This window comes from Nilaparvata lugens, chromosome 1, assembly GCF_014356525.2.
Source record: "Nilaparvata lugens isolate BPH chromosome 1, ASM1435652v1, whole genome shotgun sequence".
Taxonomy (NCBI): domain Eukaryota; kingdom Metazoa; phylum Arthropoda; class Insecta; order Hemiptera; family Delphacidae; genus Nilaparvata; species Nilaparvata lugens.
In genome coordinates this window covers 15965149-15989989 of record NC_052504.1, presented here as the reverse complement: position 1 = coordinate 15989989, position 24841 = coordinate 15965149, and the positions used below count along the sequence as shown (strand labels likewise).

The window sequence follows — 24841 nt, the reverse complement described above, 5'->3', positions numbered from 1 at the left end:
ATACGTAAATGAAAATTGAATAGAATGATTTACGTAACCTGAATAAAATTTTGAAGAGGAGATGCAGCCAGGCAGACAGGCAATGAGTCCGCAATACCCAAAGGAACAGGACATCAGCAAGCGATGATGTGATCTGGCCATGCGATGACAAGAATGGAAGCGTCCACCACAGCAGGCCAATCCCCCAGTGGAAATGTAGACAGGAGCATGTAGAATCCCAAATGAATAATCCGACTTTCAAGTTGTGGAATTTTTAGAATGATTTCCAAACGGTAGAGATGATGAACTTGAAAGTTTGAGTTACACGAGGTGAAGCCAATTGTAGAAGAATGGCAATTGAAGCCACACGAGGTTGCAATTTTTGACAAAGTTTATCAGAGTATATGTGAAGCAATCAATGAATAATTGAATCACAATTGAAGAATAGAATATATGATTAATTTGTAGAATAATTCACACTTTAAAAACGTTCTGTAGATCAAATAAATAGCGATGAACGCCCACACGAGGTTGTGAACTTAGCAAAGTTTATCAGAGCAAATATGCAAAGCAATCGATGAATAATTGGATCACAATTGAAGAATAGAATAAATGAATTATTTGAAAGAATAATTCACCTTTAAAAACGTTCCATAGATCCGATGAATAGCGAAAAACGCCCACACGAGGTTGCAATTTTGATAAAGTTTATCAGAGTAATATGCGAAGCAATCAATGAATATTGAATCACAATTGAAGAATAGAATCAATTTTTGTATCAGTTTTTTGATGCGTTTAGACAGGTTACGCTGAGAAAAATTCTCTGTCAGTTTTTTATGAAGTAAAAACTGTGATGTTTAATTTGAGCTATCTTCCCAACCATTATTTTAGTAATATTAAAAAAATTCCTGTCTGTTCCACTTGGATTGACACTTTTTCGGCATTTGTGATTGAAAAAAAAAATAATTTATTGGCACCAATATGATTTTTCTCATCAAATGCAGTTCTTGGATTCTGAGTTTCAATCACCATCAACACCAATCGCGATCAACGAATCAAGATCACACCAATCACCAATCCAATTCAACATAGCAGGTCGGTTCGGTTCCGGATAGTGAGAGAGGGATAGTGTCTGTCTTGTAATGGAGGTGTTAAAATTATAATTGAGTTTCTTCTTCCTTGCTATTGGTAAATTGGTAAGTAAATAAAAATAATATCTGCTATTAGCAAGGCCAAAATCGTTTTTGTTGTCAACTCGTTTATGAATGCTATGACCATATAAAATTACAGTACTTCAGCTTCTGTATAGAGTTATTGTTTGTAGATCCATGCTTGTTTTGTATCATTGCTTTGTGATCAAAGAAATACCGACTCAAGCTAATATCAATACTATTATCAGTGTAATGCAATAACTATTTGATGTCAGTTATATAACAATATTATTTACTCTTTTTGAATTATCTATGATTTTTCATTACGATATACTTCCTATAAATTTACACATAAAATAACAAACACTAGATAAAGTTGAAATTTTGGTAAAAATGACAAAAAGTTCTCAAGGTACGGTACCTATTTTTACTTTTTCCACTGCAAAAATTCTGTAAAATGCATTGGTTTGCTCTGTTAAAAATCCTATTTCTATGGTTAGGCTAAGTTCTTATCATGAAAATAATTCTACTTGAATAATTGTTTTTTTAATGTTTTAATCTAAAATTATTTTGATGTATGATAAATCAATGTGATCATATTAATTTTTGAGGTAAGCTGTGCATTGCCGTATTTACAAAAACTCATTTTATCAGAATCTGTAGTTTATAGCCTAAAAGTGGAAGGGAATTAGGAGATTTTTTATCTTGTATGATTTGTTGTAACAGTTCTAAGTCTTTCAATTTAACTTTGAGTGTGAGCTTAGCATCACTATTCTTTCAATTCAGATCTTATTCACTAACTACAATTAATTAAGTTAGTCATTGCAATCAGCCTTAACGTCAAAGTATGTTGTAAAAACATTCAATTTCTTATTTTTGTAGGTATTTGAATATGTGATATTTGAAACGACTGATAAACTATTCGTCTTGCAATCTCTAATTGCATTAACAGCATAAACAATTTCTTGAAACTGCAGGTCGCAGTAGTCTGGACCTATCTGGTAGTCTATTTTAGATTTTCAATGTGTGAATTATTTAACTGTCTTGAGAACAATCAGGAGTATGGCTTGTTTTTATTTTTCAGTTTCTCTACAAATATCCCTGGATAGATAGCGTCATGTTTACATAAAACTCGAAATACCCATAGCCTACTAATTATGTCACTTGATTAGCAGGTGTCGCTAGCGTTGAGATGACTCCAGTTATTGTTTATTTATACTCACTTCAAGTGTAATAGGCCTAAATATTTTCTTTAAGTCACCGAGTCATTTCTGAACAGTTGAATCGAACAGTCTAAAGAGAAGGTGATATTTATTGAACATATTCATTACCAATCCAGGAAAAAATTCCTTCACTAAAGAAATTCTACATCTGGGTGCATCAATATTTGCACTACTTTTTTTATGAGAATAAATCTGATCTCTCACAATGAAGTGTGCCTGATGAGTCTTGACGTACAGGAGCGATGCCAATGTATACTGCCCATAACTTAACATGAGTGCGTGGGCCCAGACGATGGAAAATGGGCTCACATTGAGCATTAAAATAAGCTAGAGTTGAACTGATGCACTTTCCTCTCTTCTGAAACTTTCGCAGTTCCCCCTTCAGTTGCAGCAGCGTGCTGTGACTGAAGACAGTCAGTACTTGTAGTATTTTGAAGATTTGTCCAACTTACAGTGTTCAAGGCGAACTGTACCAGAGGTAATACCTTTTCTTTAGCAGGAGAATTCTCTGACATGGCTCCAGATCACTATGTCTTAGTTGATGTGACTATGGGAGAGGACACGGTATCTATGCTTTTAGTAGGAACTTAGTGGGTAAATGCCTCTTCAGCTTCAATGTGCCTCCACATCATAAAGGTCACCTTTGAGAGTCGGCTACATACCATGCTCCCATGACAAAAATAGTATATTATAAATCCAATAACCTCATGTCCGGTTTCACCAAACTCGGTCAAGTCGGGTACGATTTACAAGTGTGCACTGAAATTATTGATGGTAACCATCGCCATAGAAATCATAATGTTCCAATAAACTCGATGTAAAGCGTAACTGATTTGACCATGTTCAAATGTCTTGACCAAGCTTGGTAAGACCAAGTCTTCATCGTCTTTTTTCTTCAAGGTTACTTTTACTGTAATATAAATCTCAGTACATTAATGTCGGAAACATGTTGTGACAAAATAATTTAAAAGGGTACTGATATTTATATTGTTATTTACAAGTCTTCATCTTTTGTCCGTTACAGAAAGATTAACTGCGCCTCACAGTATGAAAGTTAGGAAGGTCTGGATCTCCCCCACATTTTATTCATTTATTTATTCCATCAATCTTATTACAATATTGGAAAGATAGTACAGGCGTTAGCCCAAAACTTCTTCTCTTCCTGAATTTATTAGCCTACATTAAAATTATCCAAAGTGATGATGTTAATCACATAACAATTTCAATGCACAGCTTGTTTGAAGAAAACCACAAGTCACTTTACTCAAGCTATTGGTTGCCCTCTAGAAAGTCATCTGGGAATCCTCATCCTATGCTACTTACTTTAATTTTACTTTATGCGGCTCTACAGTCCTGGGTGGATCTTGGCCTCCTCAACATGATGCCTCCAGACTTCTCCCTCCTGCGCCTTCCACCGCCAGATCGCCACTCCTAACACATGGAGATCGCCCACCACGTCACTCCTCCATCTTCTCCTTGTTATTGTATTATTAATGGTGCTCTCTCTCTCTCTCTCTTCACCACGTGGACTAGCCAATCGATTCTCCTGGCCTTTATGACCTCACAATATTCTCTTCTCCGATCACTTCATCAATCTCACAATAATTTTGATACAATTATTGTATCTGGCTCTCCAGTGTCTTCGCATTTTGGTCCCCATATTCTCCTGAACATTTTTCTCTCAAATGACCACAGCGCTCTCTCATCCTTGCTCAATATTGTCGACGTCTCTGTTGCATATACTGCCACAGCCGGCTTTGATAACGTCATCTACATTTCTTCTTTAGTTTTACGAGAGATGTAAATTCTCTCGATGCTCTTGAAAACTCTTTGATTAGTATTTGATATGCACGATTGTCAATCATGATCCTATTCATTATTCCATGAATATTTATATTATAGAAGTCAGTGTCATCCGAAGGTATTTGAACTCAACTGACACCTTTCTCTTCAAAAACCGAAATCCTGTGCTATTAATCTGTAAATGCTCCGATCAAATCAAAGAGTTGTAGTGGATTAAATAAAATATCAAGCTTTTGTAGTTTTGAAGATCCTTGTTGAGAAAAGCAATATTGGAGGGAAATTTTACAGCTCGTTGCATCACAGCTCAGTTATTATTCTGAGTATCATCGTATTTGGTAGTGAGATGTTGAAGCAAATCGACAGTGAGTTCAAATTGTAAAATGGATCAGAGTAATTCAATTGATGAATTGTAAGCACATTACGAGATGAGTTAGGTTTCTCAGTATTATTATGTAATTTTGCTATCTAAAATAATTGAAATATGACTTGATTTGAATACATTATCGACATATCCAAATACCCATTCCGTGGGTGGTAAATTGGACGAATAATAATAACTTAATAGTATTATTTATTATGGGGTTTAAAACTGAGATGTTTCAATGCTGCTGAGTCTTTTCAATTCCCCAATTTGCCAAATGCCAAAATTGAATGATATCGTTCATATTTAGGTTTGAAAATATAATAACGAATATGATGTCGAGAAGCAGTCTTTGACTAATACCAAGAGTCTAGTCTCTTCCGATCATTGAGAATCTCTAGATTTCAATTTAAATTTTCATTTCAAAATGATTTGCGAATTATGGCTTAACAAATATTTTTCTACAGATTTTCAGGTTTATACTGTGTATATCATTAGCATTTTCTTTAAATTTTCAGTTCCTTTTGAAACTATCCAAGTAGACCGTTTAGTATATGTTCAGTTGGAGAAGAAGCAGATATTTATAATTTTGCTTCAAATAGAAACAGAAAAAATGTCCTTCATATTTTTTGTCAGATGTTTTATCTACCTTTCGATCAATAAATTGTTGATGCCAATAAATTTTACTTTGAAAGTTGACATAAATTTGATTTGCATGAGAGTTTTGTTCGATTTCATAGATTAGCTCATAGCGCACGATTGTTTCAAGTAGACGCCGTAAACCTTGGTTCGATATGTATTGAAGACATGCGATTGTATTTCTACATTTCGAATAAGTTACTTCTGTAAGTGTATCTAAGAAACGAAAATATGTAAATTTTCACTTGAAGATATGACATTGAAATAGAACATTTGAATCCTTCTCATTTTTCACTGACATTGGATTCAATTCTGCACTACTAGTTTAGGTTTCGCTACAATCAAGCTGAGGTAGCGAAGCAGACAAGCCAATTCTTATTCTCTATTTGAAAAAGTGTATGTAGAATTCATTGTTGAGAACAATCCGATCTTCTCCAATAATGTTAATCAAACTAATATTAAAGTGGTAGGTACTATAGTTTTGTTGGCGCAATTCTTAGTAAAATAGGTAATTTACTTACAGTTTGATTTATTAATGCTTAATAAGCTTACAGTATTGAATTCGCAATGCTTATAGATCACTCTTTTCTTTTCTTTAGATCATTCTTTTCTACACAGTTATGGTAAATTATTTCTAAATCTATTAGTACTTGGAAAAATGTATAAATTTTCACTGAATAAATTATAGTAGCCCTATCGCTATCGCTTATATACAGAGCTATGCTTTTACATACGAATGACTCATTAACTGAATGTAATGCGTTAATGCCTCATCGCTGAATCTATTTAATTCATGAGTAGAGAATTCACTCATCCATTGCTGGTTTTTATGTTATGGATCATATAACACGATTTGAAAAATGTTACTACTCTTGTCTAATATTGATAATTATTTACAAATAAAATTAAAAATAAACTTTTTAAATATTTTGCCTAGGCCTATAGTTTTTATCTTTTCAAATAATTTAGTTTTTTAACAAAGTACAATAATGCAGTAAAAATATTCCAATATTCTTTCTCTCTTAAGAAATTTATAATTGGAGATTTTTTTTTCATCACCACATTTGTGCCACATTTAAGCTGTAATTAAACTCATGAACGTATTACTTCATAGCTTTTTATTCCTTATTAATTGAAAACATCATAATTTGACGTAACAGTGAGTAATACAGACAGGAATTGTTTCTAAGTAGGTCGCTCTGTAGATCCAAGGCTATTTATAGCCAGTCACTATATAAATAATACTCAAATGCAAACTCATTAATTGTCGCCAAATCAATCACATCGTGATTGAAAGACACACTCTCCTATTGAGAAATTCTTTTATCTTTCCGTTTATTCCAAATGTAATGATTCAAAAGTAAGTTGGCTTGCAAGCTTGGAAAATCTCCAATTTCATTGCAGGGATACGTGTTGTATGTCCAAATTTAGGGATAAATTTGCACAGCTATTCAAGTGATTCATAATGTTGAAAATATAAATTCACTTTTTCTTCTGATTGAGATAGAAATTGATGGAATAGTTCTGTCAAAGAAGTTGTTTAGGTACTTGAAACAGAGAACTGTTCTTATTTCCACTTATCAAGTTGAATGCCCCCTCCTGATTTTGAATTCACTACAAAATCATTGGTGGTCTACCATTCATTAGTAGTCAAGTAATTGAAATCACAACTCCATTCACGTCTGTAGGATTATTTACTTCATCAGCAGTAATAATTATTATAGCCTACTTGCCAAGAATAGAAATCACTATTCATTCTAACCACTGGCAACAAGGGTAGACTATTGACTTCTCATGGATGATTTATATATTTTGAAGCTATTCACTTTATCACTTGGATTGTGGTCGTAGAGAAATACTGCTCTGGCTAACCGTTTTATTGATAAACGACTTGTATTTGTAGTTGAATTGGACTTACATGAAACATGAAATATCTATTGATAGAACTCATCCTGAGAAATAGCATGTGTTGTATTTGATCCTATATATTTCTTGTTGAAGTTTGAGAATTCCCCGTTGTCTTTTGTCGTTTATGACCTACCTCACGCAAGCTATGTAGAACTATTAATTTCATAGTACTGGGTACTGCGGTAATAATTGTGGAATTGTCACGCTCAGGTTGAGTGCTTCAAGCTGGACTAAAATCGATGGTTGAAATTCTTGTAATATATTTTTTAAATTGGCTGAATTTCAGAAAAAATATCAAAATTAGTTATTGAATTTCCCTTGGTCCTAGGGATACATTCTAGTCTAAAACTTACCCTCTCCCTCCTAGAATGTCTGTTCACTCATTTTTGATGACAGATGATTCAACTCAAGCTATCAGCCAAGAAAGCTCTACTGAGCGTCAACCGGACTTTGACTAGACTAACTTGTTCACATCACTTGGACTTGTTTACTGTGTACTAGTATGCCAGTAACAAATTTAGACGCCAGCCTGTACTCATTTTAATATTATAAGCATAATTCAAGCGTTCTAATTTTCACGACTGGACATCGAAAATTTGTCGGTTTTCTAACATTGTCCTCTAGTTAATGGCTAAAATAATGACACAATAAAGCCTCTCTACTCTCTAGTCGTCAAAATATCCTAATTTCCAAGTCTCAATGAAAGATAATGTTCGATATAAAAATATAAATCTTTGAGGATAAGTGAATGAAAGAATGTTTTTGTCCCAGTTGATATATCAAATCAACTTGTCAACTGAATCATGCTTGATGTATCAAATTTATCGACTTATCGTATTAATGGCAAACATAAAAAATTGTATTGAGATGAAATTGCATTCTAGCAAAATAGATTCGTTGTTCTATTCGTTAAAGGTCGAATCTTATCAGTTTCAATCGGTTCTTATCATGCAAAAAGCTGGTGGCAAGACGAACAAAACAAATTCTTTTCTCAAGTGTGAAGCTGCCAAGAAGCAGTATCGAGAAATGACGAGAAGGCTAACAATTTTTATCTACGCAATAGCCTACTCTAATTTAAATCGTTTCATTCCTTGTTAACCAACAAGTTGAAACACCTATCAATCATATAAAGCTATTTTCTAGTCACTGGTGGGATTGAGAGAATTTGGCCTAATTATAGTTCTATAGGTTTATTTTGATAAAAAAATTGGGTATGCTCATTGCTCAACTTGTTTGATGCTATGTAATTACAAAAGTAAATAAAAAATATTGCATGACACTTGGAAAATCATATACAGTATAAATATATTACTAAATCATGCAGCATAAAAGTGTTGTTTTTTTCTCTTGGTAACTAAATAAATTAGCTCCCATAGTTTTCTATAGGCCTATCTATATCTTGAATCGTTCTCCAAGATATATTTATAAAAACCTATGGGATCGCAGATCGCTATCTGTATGACTCTTGATGTCATTCAAATGCTCAATATTCAATAATAGAGTATATACACAGTCAGTGTGTCTACATAAAATGTAAATACAATGCTATGTTGCTTTTTCATTTCAAGTAGATACTGTATGAGAATACTGTATTATTGAACATTATTAATAATTTTTGTTGTTTATTTAAGGAATAAAATAGAATAGAATATTTATTTCGCCAAATACAAGATACATAAGACAAAATGTAAATTATAATAAATCAAATTATAGTATTTATGAAATTAAATTATATGATTCAATAAAACTAAGATTTTTTATTGAACAATCTTAGCGTTCCTGAACTAATTCCAAAATTGATAGTTTAACTGATGACTGTTGTGGTGTGTGTGTTGCAGATTATGTAGTATTTTGGCATCACTGAATCACAACACTTCCAAAAATGGCCACACCATACGTGGTTCAAACAGTTCAATCACTGGGCCGTCCCTGCACGCATGACTACTGTGATCACGTGGGGGGCAGCAAGGCTATGAGAAGCCACACGAGAAGCTATGCGGCCGATCGCGCCACTGCCATTCACTGCTGCCATCAGCCGCCGCCTCCGCAACCGCCCCCGCCTTCCTCGACCGCCTCTCGGTGGGACACTCGCACCAGGGCGGCAGAGCGCGCGTTCACCACTCTCAGTCCGTCGCGCAGAAGAAGCAACAGCGAGGGCAAGGACGGAGCGCGGGGACGGTCTGACGACAACTGTGATAGACAACTCAGTCACTCCTTCAACGAGTACAACCTGCGTTCGGGCACCAACTACTACGAGCGTGCTCACGCCAGAAGCAGCAGAAAGTACTATCACTGCGAATCGACTGAAAAATGCAACAAGCCAACCGTTGCCGCGTATCCCCTAGTTGATAGGTTAGACACTGCCACGCCTTCCTACCTATGTACGTCGAACTTTCGCACTAGTAGCAATATTTGTAGACAGTTTTTGGCGTCCTGTGAGAACAATGTCGATGTGAGGAATAGGTACGTGTACTTTTCGAAGAAGTGCAAGAACGAGCCGGAGCAGAGGGGGTGGAAGAGTGCCGCCGGACAGGAGGAGAGTGACAGTGACAGGTACAGCCAGGAGGTGGAGAAGCTGCGCAGTCGGCTGCGGGAGTTGAAGGACGCACCGCAGGACGGGAAGAGGGTGCGGCAGAACAGTGAATCGGAGTGCGGCGGACTGGCGGCCGGCGGCCTTGACCCCGGTACCAAGCGGCCCAGGGACAACTCGCATCAAATCAGGCCGGTCAGTCATCATAATCTAATAATTATGATAAATGAATTATTTTCAGTAAAATACAATGAATCAAATTAATAAAATGTACGTGATTATTATTATTAGCGTATGGCTTTGAATGGTGGGGAGACCCAAGAGTAGTTCCACCTCGCCGTATACAGTCCAAAGCTCCCTAATGGGAAACCTGACACTAAGGTTATTGTGAGCACAATGATACACAACACAATGCACATTATATTAAAAATTCAATGTAAATTTACTGCAGATATAAAGAAATTTTATTTTTTTTCGGAAATTAACCTGCTCAACTATGGGAAACCCATGTACTAGAGCAGGTGTTATTATCAGTTGATGTTGGGTGGAGATGCAAATACATTGTGTAAGTGAGTTTACATTGGGCTAATTATTATGTACATCTTCTTTTCCAACCTCCCCCTCTTCTCTGTAATATAGACTATGCAGTAAGGTGAAACAAAAGAAATATTGTCAGCTGTTCCACATAAATCTTTTAAGTCAAACTAAAGTTTCAATGCACTTCATCATCAGTGTCTTCTTTGGTTAACTAACCAAAAAAGACTCTGATAATTCATTTTAGACAAACTAAAGTTTTAATACACTCAATGCATCTTCATCAGTTGGTTTTTTGTTAGACTTACCTAAAAAGAGTTTCCAAAAAATACCACTGATGATGATGCCCTAGTGCATTGGGCTCAAATGAATTATGTGGAACTGACAATATTTCTCTTATTTCACCTCAATAAGGAGAAATTCCACAACATCTATTGTTCATAATGTAAATTAGACTGTAGTTCTGTAGATTTACTTTCCTACCTCCCCCTACTATGGAATATAGACTGAGAGCCATTGGAAGGGATTTTGATCGTAGACTGAGTGAGAGTAATTTGCAAATAACTTATCAGAAATATAATTATGCCAGAGATTATTTTGGCGATTCGGCGTAGTATAGTGGACTAAAACTTAGCAACTTCAGTCTGCTGTCGCTCTCCCGGTCATGGGATCAATTTTCCATCAGACATGTTTATTACATAGTTCGCCCACGTACAAGTAGAAGACGTATGTGGGTATCGTCAGAAAATAAACTTCGTGGAAATATTATTTACATGAATAGTTATTGCTTTTTGACTCCAAAAGTATAAGTTTTTGATACAGTCTTATCAAGTTGATTTAATGTTGCGATTTCTTGATATAAGATTTTTTTAAAGATTACGTCCTAAGGACTCCAGTTATGGAGTATAGAAAAAAACTTCTAGAAAGTCGCCTTTGTAAGATAATAAATAAATAAATATAAGACAAGTCCGGTTAATAATTTTACATAATCAACACTAAGTTAACATAATTCAACACTGAGGCCCGCCGCAAGGTAGACCCACGCTAATCCACGAAAAGCAACCCACGCCGTGGGATGTTTTGTAAACCATTGCTTGGCTCCTCCAGACATTGAGAGAACCAATTAGAGAAGGTGTTTTTGAAAATACTGCTTCTATGATAGGTTCTCGTGGAATTAATCACGGTTAAAATTTAACTGTCTTTTGTGCAACCGGCACTAAGTAAATCAAACCTAGTCTTGGTTTGAAAGGAACTCTTGTAAACTATAAAATATTTTATAGTCTATCAACTATATACTTATACGTTAATTAATATAATTATGTAAATATCATTTTTTTACATATACTTTTTGATTTGTTATAGTTGATTTCTACCTTGGATGAACCTGTGAATCCTGCGATGCTTGTTCCTAGAATTCCTCGACAGAACATTCCGAGCAGTGAAGAAGTGACTTCTGTTTCTTCTGACTCTGAATTTGCTGACAGGTGAGTTATGAATAGAACCTGAATTTATTAGCTGCTAGTCTTACTTGAATTTATTACAAATATTGAATTAAGTAGGAAAATGTACTGAAATTCTTTATTGTCCAAGAGGAAAGTAGTATTTCCACCAGAGAGTTCTCAACTTACTCATAAGATACTTGTTGATGATTGAGGCCCAATAATTATGGTGGCTGTCTCACTTATTTCTTGTGCACTCATGTTGTTTCAATAAACTAAGATAGTCTACTTTCAAAATTTCATTCAGTATTGTTCAATTGAATTAAAAGCTTCAAAACCAATTGGCAATCAACTTATACTTGCTAGTTTGTAATGGATTAATTAGGATTGAAAAGGGCTATTGTTTTCAATCTTTTAATGATTTCAATTTTTATTTTTAGTGCCTGTGATGAAGATTATTTGAAAGGAGAACCTGAACTCGAAGTGGAAGGTGAGTTCAACTTTGAATTCTGTTAGTTTTTGTTTGCAGAAGATTAATCCTGTAAGTTTGAAGGTTGATCTCCCGGAAGTAGGTCTTCAATTGAATTTTAAAATTTAACCGTGATTTTACTAAAACAATATTTTTTCAATACTGGAATATTCTTGGAAACCAATTGAGTGTATTTTTATTTGACAAAAACTAATACTCCTTGGAAAGATATCGTTTTCTCTTGAAAAATTTTCAATAAAGAATGTTGATGATAATATTAGAAGTAGATTCAATTGAATTTTGTTTATTTGCAATGCTTAGTAAATGATGGAGTGATGAAGGAAGTATGGAGGCAAACAAATATACAGACGGCTTCACAAGCTTGTTGAGCAGGTATGGTGTAGAGAACAGCTCCCAGATGAATGGAAGAAAAGTATTATTTGTTCCATCTACAAAAAGAGGGACAAACTAGACTGCCGAAACTATAGGGAATATATCTGTTGAACACAACATATAAAATATTCACTACAGCATTAAAAGCAAGATTAGGGGTGTACGTGGAAAACATAATAGGATAATACCAGGCAGGATTTAGGCCAGGTAGATCAACTACTGATAAATTATTTACCCTCCGACAGATTACAGAAAAATGTTGGGAAAACAATATAGATATATTCGCAATGCTTGTTGACTTCAGGCAGGCCTATTACAACATCACAAGAGAGAGGCTGTATACAATCATGTTAGACTTTAACATACCATCAAAGCTGGTGAGGCTAGTCAGAGCCACAATGGAGAATACGGTTTGCCAAGTCAGAGTGGCTGGAGAGCTGACAGAATATTTCGAAGCGAAGCATGGCCTAAAGCAAGGAGATGGAATTTCACCAATGCTCTTTAACTTGGCACTAGAGCATGCAATAAGGAGGACTTGGATAGGTGTGGAACACTGATGATGAAGTCAGTCCAAATACTAGCCTATGCAGATGATATTGGCATACTTGGTAATCTATGATGGCTGTGAAAAATGTAGAAATGGAGTTGGTGCATCAGATGTTGGGCTGGAGATAAACACTCGAAAAACAAAAGTATTGCTCCAGAGTAGACATAATCGAAATAGACTCGGACAACTTATGGAATGTGGAGGAAAGCACTATGAAGAAGTTGACAATTTCACTTACCTAGGGAGTTGCATAACGGATATTAATGAGGAACTCATAGAAGTTCAAAAACGTATCACTGCCGCCAACCGCATATTTAAAGCTAGGAATATACACCGTAAATGCAAGTTAAAACTATATAAAAGCAGGACAGTGGTGTGCTACGGAAGTGAGACATGAGACAGGCCTACAACCATCATTGGTTAATTAAGAATCTACATGCAAAATTTTAAGTTAATCAGTCCAGTAGTTCAGACGTGATGATGCGTCTAACATAATTTTCCTATCCCGTACGTGTATTCTGTACTTTATTATAGTATAGATAACTAGATCTTACACATGCTTCAACTTGATAATTCGTCAACATTTTCAGAGAGTGCAAATGATGCTCCACTTTCGCCCAAGATCTCATCGATCGAAGTTCATGAAGTAGTGCATTGTTCGCCCTCACCTTCGCATGTGGTTGGTGATTCCCTGGGATCCATATCGCTCAACGATAAAGCACCGACCGAACAACTTCCAGGTAATTTCACTATGTAATCTAGCACCGCACTCCAATTTCCCTAGTGAATCACATTATGATTACCTAATCACTTTATGATTATCGAATCACTTTATGATTTCTTCAAGTGCTATTTAATGATTTCTAGGGATTTCGGAGTAATCTTACTCATCTTCATTCATTCACGAATTTATCTTTTTTAAAATGGATGAATGAATTTATGTGCCAAAAACAAAATACAAAAAAGCTTTACAAAAAATAAATATACGCTACTGCACTTGGCTAAAATACATTCATAAAAATTAGGGAACTATTAATAAATATTCATTCATTTATTAGGTTAAAACATCACAATATTGGAATGAAAAAACAGACACAAGACCAAAGCTAACTTCTTGAATACGCTTCCTGAATTTAGTTTATTGGCTTTCACATAGTTTCTCGATTCAGTTTGATGAAACGTGAATAGCTGTCCCACTCCTCTAATTTGATTCTATGTCAACAGCAGTTACAATAACGGATTTCAACAGCAAAAGTCTGATGGTTATGATTCTACATTTATACTTCAACCATTTTCACAATTTTCTCAAGCTACAAATTAGATTGAATCAAAATTCAGAAAGTCCTATTACTCAAGCTTGATTCTCTCAGAAATTGTATTTCAACAGTAACAGTCTGATGGTTGTTTTTAAATTCCTACTTCAACCATTTTAACAAGTTTCTCAAGTTACAAAATTAAACGGACTGAAATTCAAAAATTCAAATTCGTTAAGCAAAAAATTCTAAAGGTCTGAAGGAGCTGAGGAACTCAGTTGCATATCCATACTTTTTCACTATTAAAATAAAACTTGATTTTAAAAACACTTATGGAGTGAAAATGCACTTACATTAGTAGTGACGATTGTTTCGACCTGTGTGATGAAGACAGTCTGATGATGACCGTACAACAGGTCTAAACGATCGTCACTACTAATGTAAGTGCATTTTCACTCCATAAGTGTTTTTAAAATTCAAGTTTAAGCTGGGGAAGCTAATATTTAGTTGAGATATTTCACATGTGCAAAATATGTAGACCGCAATTTGACGTATTAGAGTTTCTACTCAATATGGTATAACTTCAGATATGGGAATAATACAGTGAACATTGAAACCGTCAACATAATCAATATTTTCCATCTTATTCTGTAAATTGTTTATTATTATTAGTAGAAAAGAACTATTTTATTGTTGACAGCAAGGAATTTTTCAAACTTCTTTATTCTAACAAATATTACTAATAATTAACGATAAATTGTCAAAATGATTGGATGAGAAGAAATATAAGGTTAACCTTTAGCTACTTCTCTCCCGAATTTCCATAAAATGATTATGTCCGAAAGAAGGACTTGAGGATTTTATGAAAATGTCCAAAAAATGTCTTCTAATACAAAACTTGGACTTATAATAAAGTCTATTGTAATTTTGGACAATATATTGAAATTTTATTGATTTTCACTATTCATTCAATCAATAGTTACTTTTCTCTTACTTACTCCCAGGGACAGGGATATACAGTCAGGCAGCACTAAGAAACAGCTTCCAGGTGGCAATCATACCATCAATACCTTTTCCAAATTTCATCATATTCTAATTAAGTCTTTTGTGAAAGATGCTTTGTAAATTTTGAGTTTATAATGAGAATTGCTTCACTTTTTCAGTGTTGTCCAGCAAGCAGATAGGAGACAACGCTCTCTCCGCCAAGAGTTCAACTCATCCCAGTCTGAGAATCAGCCTTTTCTCACACGTACCTCCGTTTATACGTTTCTCCACTCACGACATCAAAGGTGACAAAATCTGCATATTTTCTCGTTGATAGAAGACGAACTTGATGATAGAATAAACAACAATTTTTGGGCATTTTATTGTAGATAAAAATCTTTCCAAATAGATCAACGGGTCTTCACTTGTTTTATTTCGTAAGTCTGTTGTTTTTATAAGTTCCCATTTACATAGTAAGTTTTCATTTTCATGTAGTTTTTACTTCTGTAATCATTTAATTTGATAATTTGTTGTTTCAATTTTTTAATTTAATATTTCGCTCTTGGAAAATTATTTTAGAACCGGTTTTCAATCTAAATCAATATCTCAACCTTTAATCAAAGTATATAATACTTCGTTCCAATTTATATTACGTTCCAATATCATGTTCTAAGTAGTTTCAGCATATCGCCCTAAATGAGCCAATATTGGTTGCATTTATTCAAGCAACAGAGTTCATAGCAATGGAACGAATATCTATTGTAGAAGTAAAGGCAGAGACACACCGGTCATGCAGTATTATGATCTCACTCTGATCCGATCACGGCCTATAGTGAGGTCCACGTTATAATGGCAGTGCTTGATTGGCAATTGTTATCCTTGTCTATCATTCAACAAAACGGATAGCGCTATCTCTTTCTTGCTTTGCTCTGTTGCCAGGTAGTCTTTTAACAATGTAGAATTGAAAATTAATTAACAAAATATTTTATCTTGATTATGAAAACTTATTATGAAATCAGTGAAAAATATAATTTCTTGCTTGATAAAATATAATTGATCATTTTAAACAAGAATGAACTGTTAATATTACATCAATAAACCAGTATCAGCTACCCTCTACAGAAGGTATTGACAAGACAGAGGATTGTTTTGTTTTCCTATGTTTCTCCACTGCCATTATAACATGGACCTCACTATAGAATGGTGCATGTCACACACACATGTCCGTCTTATGATGTCTTACCTCAACGGCACAGTATGAGAGACTACGAGCGTCACACATCTTCACGGGAAAGAACTACGTGGACTATTGGCTAGAGATAACAGTAAAAGTTGCGACATAAACGTCCTATACCATGGGATATCTACTTATGCTATTACTGTTATCTCAAGCCGATTACTGTCGATTATTGTTTTGTTGGGGTGAGAGTGTATGAACGGCACAGTATGAGAGACTACGAGCGTCACACATCTTCACGGGAAAGAACTACGTGGACTATTGGCTTGAGATAACAGTAAAAGTTGCGACATAAACGTCCTATACCATGGGATATCTACTTATGCTATTGTTTCTCTGTGATATAATTCACCCAAATAATAGACAGCATTCACTAAAAAATTAACAATCAGATTTTATTTTTATCTTCGAGCACCGAGCAGAATTTTTGAATAAGATTAGATAGTTAATATCTCATAATTTTATTCTGTTGTCATATATTATTCTCTTTTATGAATTACTATTGTTCATGTTTTAGAATCGAACGAATGGTGTGGCACTTGGGGAAAACATATGAAATCACTTTGCTTCAAAACAATCCGTGATTTCCAAAAAATGAACCATTTTCCTGGGTCATTCCAAATCGGTAGAAAAGATCATCTATGGAGGAACTTATTACGTCTTATGACTAAATTCGGAAAGAAAGAGTAAGTAGGGTATAATATTACAAGGAATCTATGTAATGTATTATCCAACCCTTTCTAATTGAGTAATTGAGATCATTTGGAATCATTAAAGTAATAAGCTGAAATGAAAGTATATTGTCAGTTGCACGTTGCACATGTAGGCCTGTCACATGTTACATTAATAATTATGTTATTGTAAAGACAATATATTTTTAATGCCACCTTCATATGGGAAAATTTCATGACATATATATGTGTCTATAAATTTCATTAAAATGAATTGATACTGCACGATTTATTTATTCAACAATTATGAAACACATAATCATAGAATAATTATCAAAGCTACTCATCACTCTAACTAGATTCTAATTTTCAATGAGAAATTGAAAGTTGAGCTTCTTCATTTCAATTAACTGAATTTGTTTCTTGATTGTGACTGATTGTTTATTATAGTTCATAATGGAATTCTACTGTAATTCAATTGCATAAATGTTTCTCTAATCTTGCTCAGGTGTTTGTAGAACTCCATATTCATTGATCCTGTGCAAATTTCTTGGATTTTTTAATGGAAATATCAACACATTAGTATTTCTTATTGTTTTTTATACAGTACGATAAAATGTGTTGATGATTTCCAGGTTTGGTTTCATGCCGCGAACGTACATCCTGCCACAAGATAATAAGCTTCTCCGCTCAGCTTGGGAAAAGCATTGTGGCAAGGAAAGGTGGATTGTGAAACCGGTGAGTTTATTATTAACCAATTAATGTCAATGAAAAAATACAGAAAAGGTCCCATAAAAGAAATAATGTACTAAATTATGTTGAATAGATTGAGAGAATTTTCTCGCATCATTGTGTTTTACTTTATTGACCGAGAGGAGCGAGTTCCTAATTTTGACTTGAAACTCGAGTCTGTATCCGTTTGTGGGTTTGTATTTTCGACGATAACTTTCGAATCAACTTCATATTTTTCAAACCATTACCTACAGATTGAGTATATTGGCAAACGAAATTGACTCACTCCTTCGTCCTTTTGTAGTATATAACGGGATAAAATTAAAAGAACATGAAAAATTTTTACCTAATAATTTTTCATTACAAATACAAATCAGCTTTTTGCTTTCGGATTCATTGTCAACTATTGATAATTAATAAATAATGTTGTATTTGCTTGACATTGCAGCCGGCTTCAGCCAGAGGAACCGGTATCAAGGTTATTCATAAATGGTCGCAAATCCCCAAGAAATGTCCACTGATTGTGCAAAAGTACATTTCCGATCCGTTTCTGATCAACGGAAACAAATTCGATCTCCGCCTGTATGCGCTGGTGGCCAGCATTAATCCTCTGCGCATCTACTTGTACGACAATGGACTAGTGCGGTTCGCTTCAGGTATGCTATCTCCATTTCTGTTTACAGTACATAGTATTTATTTATTCATTTATTGATCGAAGCAAACAAATACAATATTTAGAGAGGAAAATTACCCTATGCCCAAAACTTTTTCATTTCTCAATTTTGTCTCAAATTGTCAGATGTTGCCAGAGTTTACTGATAACCTGTATCTAAGATTGATAAATTTACATCTAGGCTATAATAAGTGATAATTTCGTACAAATGAATATCTAAATAAATACCGAGTGTTTCAAAAAGAATGACCCAATTTCAAACAGTTATATTTATTTAAATAAATGATGTACACAAACCAATTTTACATAAAATTACTCACAGAAGTATCAAGTTTATGATTATAAGTATTCTATGAGCCCCCTTTTGAGGCTCGGACGACATCTAGACGGTAGCCAAACTCATCCCAGACTGTTTGCAAAATGTCTTCTCGGACTGTAGCTACTGCATCAGTTATATATCAGAAACATAAACACGATCTTTAACGTTGTTCCTTCCTTAGTACTTGATATTGATGAGCTAAAACCCAGGATAACTGATGCAGTAGCTACAGTCCGAGAAGACAAACATCTTGCAAACAGTCTGGGATGAATTTGGCTACCATCTAGATGTCGTCCGAGCCTCAAAAGGATGGCACATAGAACACTTATAATATCATCATAAACTTGATACGTCTGTGAGTAATTCTATGTAAAATTGGTTTATGTACACCATTTTTTAAAATAAATATAACTTGAAAATTGAGTCATTCTTTTTGAAATACCCGGTATATGAAAAATGTTTAATTAACCAGTCTAAACATTGAATTTCATCAACTGCACAGAAAAACGTTTTCATAATTTCCAAGTATTACAATGATTTAGTAATTCCTAATCAAAAAATGGCCATTAATGCTTGAACCATGTTATGGTGAATGAATAAAAAACTGCAAAAAATTACTGAGAATTTTCATTTCATTCTATAGATTATCTCATTTGCAGTGATTATGAATGAAAACAAGGAGAAGCTATTACAAGATAAGATTCTTCTCGTAAAATAACTTGAAGAATTAATTTAGGATAGAAAAAACTGATCGTAAGTCCTAGTACTAGTAACAGTTCTATACAATTTAAAAAAATCTATAAACTGTAAAAAGCATACAATAATGGGATTGAGATCATGAAAGTGTAGTGTGGATTAACTGAATACTGAGAATCAGATCAGTAATATTGTGAACCACTACTTCTCTATTGATGACTTGAGAACCATAGTCATAATTTATGAAAAGCATTGTCATAATTCATGACTGGGTAGTGGACTAGCTACATTACGCCTACTAATTGTAATAGAATTTTCTTCGATAGATGAATGATGATTTCAATTGAAGATTAGGCCACTCCAAGAACCCTAGAGGCGAGCGATGAATCCAATTGTTTTCTTTGAATACATAACTGGCTTCTATTCTTGTGTACAATCGTGATTGGAAACTCTTCATCATATAATATTTAGCTGTTTATTTATTCAGTTTTCAATTACTCTTTGATAAATGTAATGATGATTTTAATCAATTATGACGTTTTTAAATAAATAGGCATTCCGAATCCCCTAATGATAAGTGGCTAGAGAATTGAATTGTAATCTTTTAAGAAGTAATCACACAATATAAATTCGCTCACTCTTGTTGCGCATTATATAAAGATGATAATATAAGCTTTTATATTATTTTTCAGTGAAATATTCGAATGATCTGTCAACGCTAGTGGATAGATACATGCACCTGACAAACTACAGCATCAATAAGCAGAGCAGTCAGTACACGCAGAATGAAGATGCAGGTGCCTGCCAAGGCCATAAGTGGTGAGTAGACTGACAACCTTTTTAATCGAGTTCATTTTTTATTTGTCACGTAACTAACTGCCAAAATCTATTTTTATATCGGAAAATTGTCTGGCGTGAAATTTAGATTATTCTTTGATCATTTGTTATAAGTGTCACTACTGACAATCAAATCTGACATTTACAATAGAATGCTCTTGAATGAAAAGACAATTGTCCATTTTGAAATTTCAGTTGCTAGCCAATAAATTGTTATAAGCAACTCTAGAAAACTGTAATTTGTTTGACCCATAGAATCTCTATTCTATGGTTCCTTGGCATATTATACAAGTTTGATTGAATTGGACCTCTAATAACACTCTTCTTTCATAAATGGAAACTCTCTTCTGTAATATGGTTTTCCCATCTCGAATCATGAAAGGAATGTGTGAGGTATAGTAATAATTATAAAATTGGAAAACGTGTTATTTTATAGGATGGCATATCTATAATGAGATTCACATTATAAGGTCAGTAGAAATGATAGGATGGCATAGTTGTCAGTTATCTATTTTACCATCACCTATATAGCTGTGATTCAAGTGTCCTTTTATATCTGATACATTAATTGTAGCCCTTTATATCTGATATATTAATTGTTATATCTCGTATATTATTAAATTGTTAATAATGAACAATTAGATCTCAAATTATTAAATTCAATAGGAAAATATATTTTTCCTACAGGTACCTTGGAAAATAACCATTTCTGCACTGATTGCAGGCCGCAAAGAATCACTTTTCCGCTCTAGTGCGCAAAGTATTACTTTGCGTACTCTTTATACTTTGTGTATTATCTTGCAGCCATCCCAATCAGCTGTTAACATTGTTGGCGTGTATTTTGAATGCGAATTTGTTCTATCTATATTCTTTCTGATTTTCAAATAAATAAAAATGAGAACTCATTAAATTATACATTTTGAATATCATTAATTATTCATTATTTCAAATAATATTTTTTCATTCATAAATTGATTGGTTGGAAAATTATTTAGAAATTAAGATTTACTCAAAATTATTCAAATTTTCAAATTAATTGGATTAATTTAATTTTTAATTTGAATAATTTATCGATTATTAATTTTCAATTGGATTATAAAGTTTGAAAAAAATTGGTCATTAATAACAAAGTTATACAGACAAACATTAATTTGATGGATTTCAGCCAGTCATTTTACCCATAATCAATCACTTCTCATATTCAATGGTAACTGTCGGAAAAATTTAATGTGAAATACGTGCGTAAAGTTCCTCTGCTGCACTCAAGAAACCATTCCGCCCTCGCCTACGGCTCGTGCGTAAACGTTTCTTTCGGTGCAGCAAACTGTCACTTTGCGCACTAGTTGCACAAATAACTATTTTATGATTTGATAAAATTTAATAATTATTGCGGTTTTCTGAATTATATTTTTTAATAATTTAAGAGTAATTTTTTGTTATTGAGATTAGATTATCTAGTAGTTCATTATATTTCAACATAGCCTGCAAACAGTTTAGCAACGTTGCGGAGCTAGAAAAGGAAGGAGCTATCTGCTTTGTCTATTGACAGACAAGGATAGCAATGTAAATTCAGGTGCTGGCCTAATAACTTGAATCTCACTATAGAATTCAATAGAACTTTGCCTCATAAAAATTCGTTTAAATCTAATCATGGCAAAACCAACCCGTTTCTCATAATGTTAACACTCACTTTCATATAATTCGATTCTATTTTCCATGATCATTTCTTTCTAATGACTTGGTATTTGTTGTTTCAGGACCCTGAAGGCGTTGTGGAGCTTCTTGGAGAAGCACAAAGGCGTGAACGTGCAGCAGTTATGGGCTCGCATGGTTGACCTTGTGATAAAAACTGTGATCAGTGGCGAATCGTCGATGACCCAGCTGTCGCACGCCCACCTCACCTCTCGCTATTGCGCCTACGAGCTCTTTGGCGTCGACATTCTCCTCGACGAGGACTTGAAGCCATGGCTGTTGGAGGTCAGTGTAGCTCCTTATTCATTTATACAATATTTTGTAGTATTACCTAATACTGATGTTGTGTTCATGAGTCTGGGTATTACAACCCCGTTTAGTAATGATTTTTTGTCTACCTGGATTATCACTGAGATTGGTTTCATCATAATATCATGATGTTGTTTTGAGGAGACACACCCTGAGCCTCTGAGCCTGAGCCTTTTGAGTAACACTGATAGAGTTAACTGATAGGGCTTCGCTCAAATATTTTCCCTTCCCAATTTATAAAAATGCTAAACAGCTGCGTAATGTACAGATTTTCCACAATCATAAATTTTCAATTCAACGACCTAGTCCAGATTAATTTTTCAATAGTTTATAATTTATAAGTTTCGGTAGTCGAACTCCTCTAAGTACCATTCATGAGTTTGAAAATCGCTCCCCGTTCGTTTGGAACCCACCTATAGCTGTAGTTATTCCACTCATCTCTAATCTCACTATTCACATAATCTCTCTCACTATCATCCCTCTCATTACCCAAGCACAGCCCTATTGCTCATGTTAGAATCATCCTCAGTCAAAAACAGAATCAAAATTTATTATTGTATCATGTAATATCGCAGTTTAATAAAAGATCGATCAATATCTTGAATCTTTTAGTGCCCGGTTTCACCAAGCTCGTTCAAGACATGGTAAAACATGGTGAACATGGTAAAATCAGGTACGCTTTACAACGAATGCATTGGAACATAATGATTTGTACGGCGACATTCGATAATTCCAGTGCACAGTTGTAAAGCGAACCCTGTTTGACCATGTTAAATAATGTCTTGACCGAGCTTGACCTAGCGAGCATATGAATCAGTATCATTCAACGAAAGTAGTCGCCATTCTCTTATGGACCGTTTTTACTCTAGCTAAGGGAACTATTTGAATCAATCAGTTATTGCTATACAAAGTAATAGCAATTACATTTTATTACAAAGTAATAACTACTTGTTGGTATTGGTGTTTTTCAGGTGAACATATCTCCTTCGTTGCACTCGTCGACTCCTCTGGATACGGCTGTAAAAGGTCCCCTGGTCAGGGACCTCATGAACCTGGCAGGATATCAGATCCCCAACAAAATGACTACCACGCAACAGGTGACAAATTCAACCATCAAAAACTACCTGTTCCACACTGTGTCGAAACTTGCAGATTTATAAATACATCAATAAATCTGAGGCCCTGTTTCTAAGACATTCATTGCATATAATGGTCCATTAGATTCAATAAGAATCCTAAAAACCAAGACTATGAGTGTGAAAGTTTCACAGAAATTTCGTAATTAGAATAATTGAAAAAGCACAGTTTTATTTTTGTCACATCCACATTTATTAGATTGTACACAGGACTGAAGTTTCGTGTTGAAATCTACACATCTTCAGCTGTAATTAGAATAATTTAAATAACTTATTTTTTCCCTTTTCTAATAAACACTTTATGCAGTATTACTGTTATCTTCCGATAGATAAATAATAATTTTTGTCTATATCTATTATACTATTCCATACAGTAATAAAAAACTACTTTATTAGTCAATACAATTACAAATCAGAATATATAGATATCACGTACAATATAGACTAGATTAGTACCCCATTCTTTGACAGCAGTTACTTATTATTTTTCTGTATAAATATCAGACATTGAATACTTATGTTAATACACATACATGTTCCAGTATGTGATTCCTTATGGAAGTATATTGAGCTGTGTAGGTTTTGGTTTTACTTTTACTGGTTATTTCATGTCAAATTTATCTAATATTCTCAAATTTTTTATAGAATAGTTTCATAGTAGAACTCTTCTTCGTTCAGAAAATGTATGGATGAAACAATTTTACTTACTGTACTTGTCATGTAATTCAAATTGTTGAGATTGTTGCCTTTTGCTGAATCTTGTTTTCAGTATGGATCTTGTATTATTTTGAAAATATGTCTGTTCTGTTTCAAGGATTCACTAGTCCCAAATCTTGGAATCAATGGTTCATTGTGCTATGATCGAAGACTGTATACCACTGTACTTTCACCTGCTGAGCGATACAAGCATAACGAATATCAACAAATTGAATCGAGAGATGAGGTGTGTATACATTTCCATTAATTCATGGTATTAGAAAAGATAGATAAGTCATACAGGAAGTAAATGAACAGATGGCCAACTTTTGGCTAGCTTAGTATAAAATCACTCAATAATGAATAACTTATTATTGAACATTTTAACATATTATTCATTTATACATTGATACATACAATATCATTATCAATTATGAATGATTGGGTAAGGAATAACAGGCTTAAAGCCCAAAACTTTTCCTCTCCCAAATTTGTTCAAAAATAGGTTATGTTGACACTTCATTATTTTTATCCAATTTTGAGTCCAAAATAAAGGCCCAAACTAGGAATTTGAAATTAGAAAGGTAGAAAACCAAATTAAATTAGAATATTTCCCTAAATCATCACTGA

The 24841-nt window shown here is 34.0% G+C and overlaps 1 protein-coding gene across 1 annotated transcript in view; it reads left to right on the top strand.

Moving 5' to 3' along the window:
* Nucleotides 1-890: 890 nt before the first annotated feature.
* Nucleotides 891-24841, top strand: part of LOC111052023 (tubulin polyglutamylase TTLL4) — a 52074-nt gene continuing 28123 nt past the window's right edge. Inside the window, 14 exon segments of the mRNA XM_039432049.1 lie at nucleotides 891-1175; nucleotides 8903-9789; nucleotides 11491-11612; nucleotides 12008-12057; nucleotides 13567-13716; nucleotides 15393-15542; nucleotides 16606-16629; nucleotides 16896-17136; nucleotides 17757-17859; nucleotides 18302-18509; nucleotides 20234-20360; nucleotides 22136-22355; nucleotides 23351-23476; nucleotides 24330-24458. Of these exon segments, the coding sequence (XP_039287983.1) occupies nucleotides 8947-9789; nucleotides 11491-11612; nucleotides 12008-12057; nucleotides 13567-13716; nucleotides 15393-15542; nucleotides 16606-16629; nucleotides 16896-17136; nucleotides 17757-17859; nucleotides 18302-18509; nucleotides 20234-20360; nucleotides 22136-22355; nucleotides 23351-23476; nucleotides 24330-24458 (2493 nt within the window). The 5' untranslated portion in view covers nucleotides 891-1175; nucleotides 8903-8946.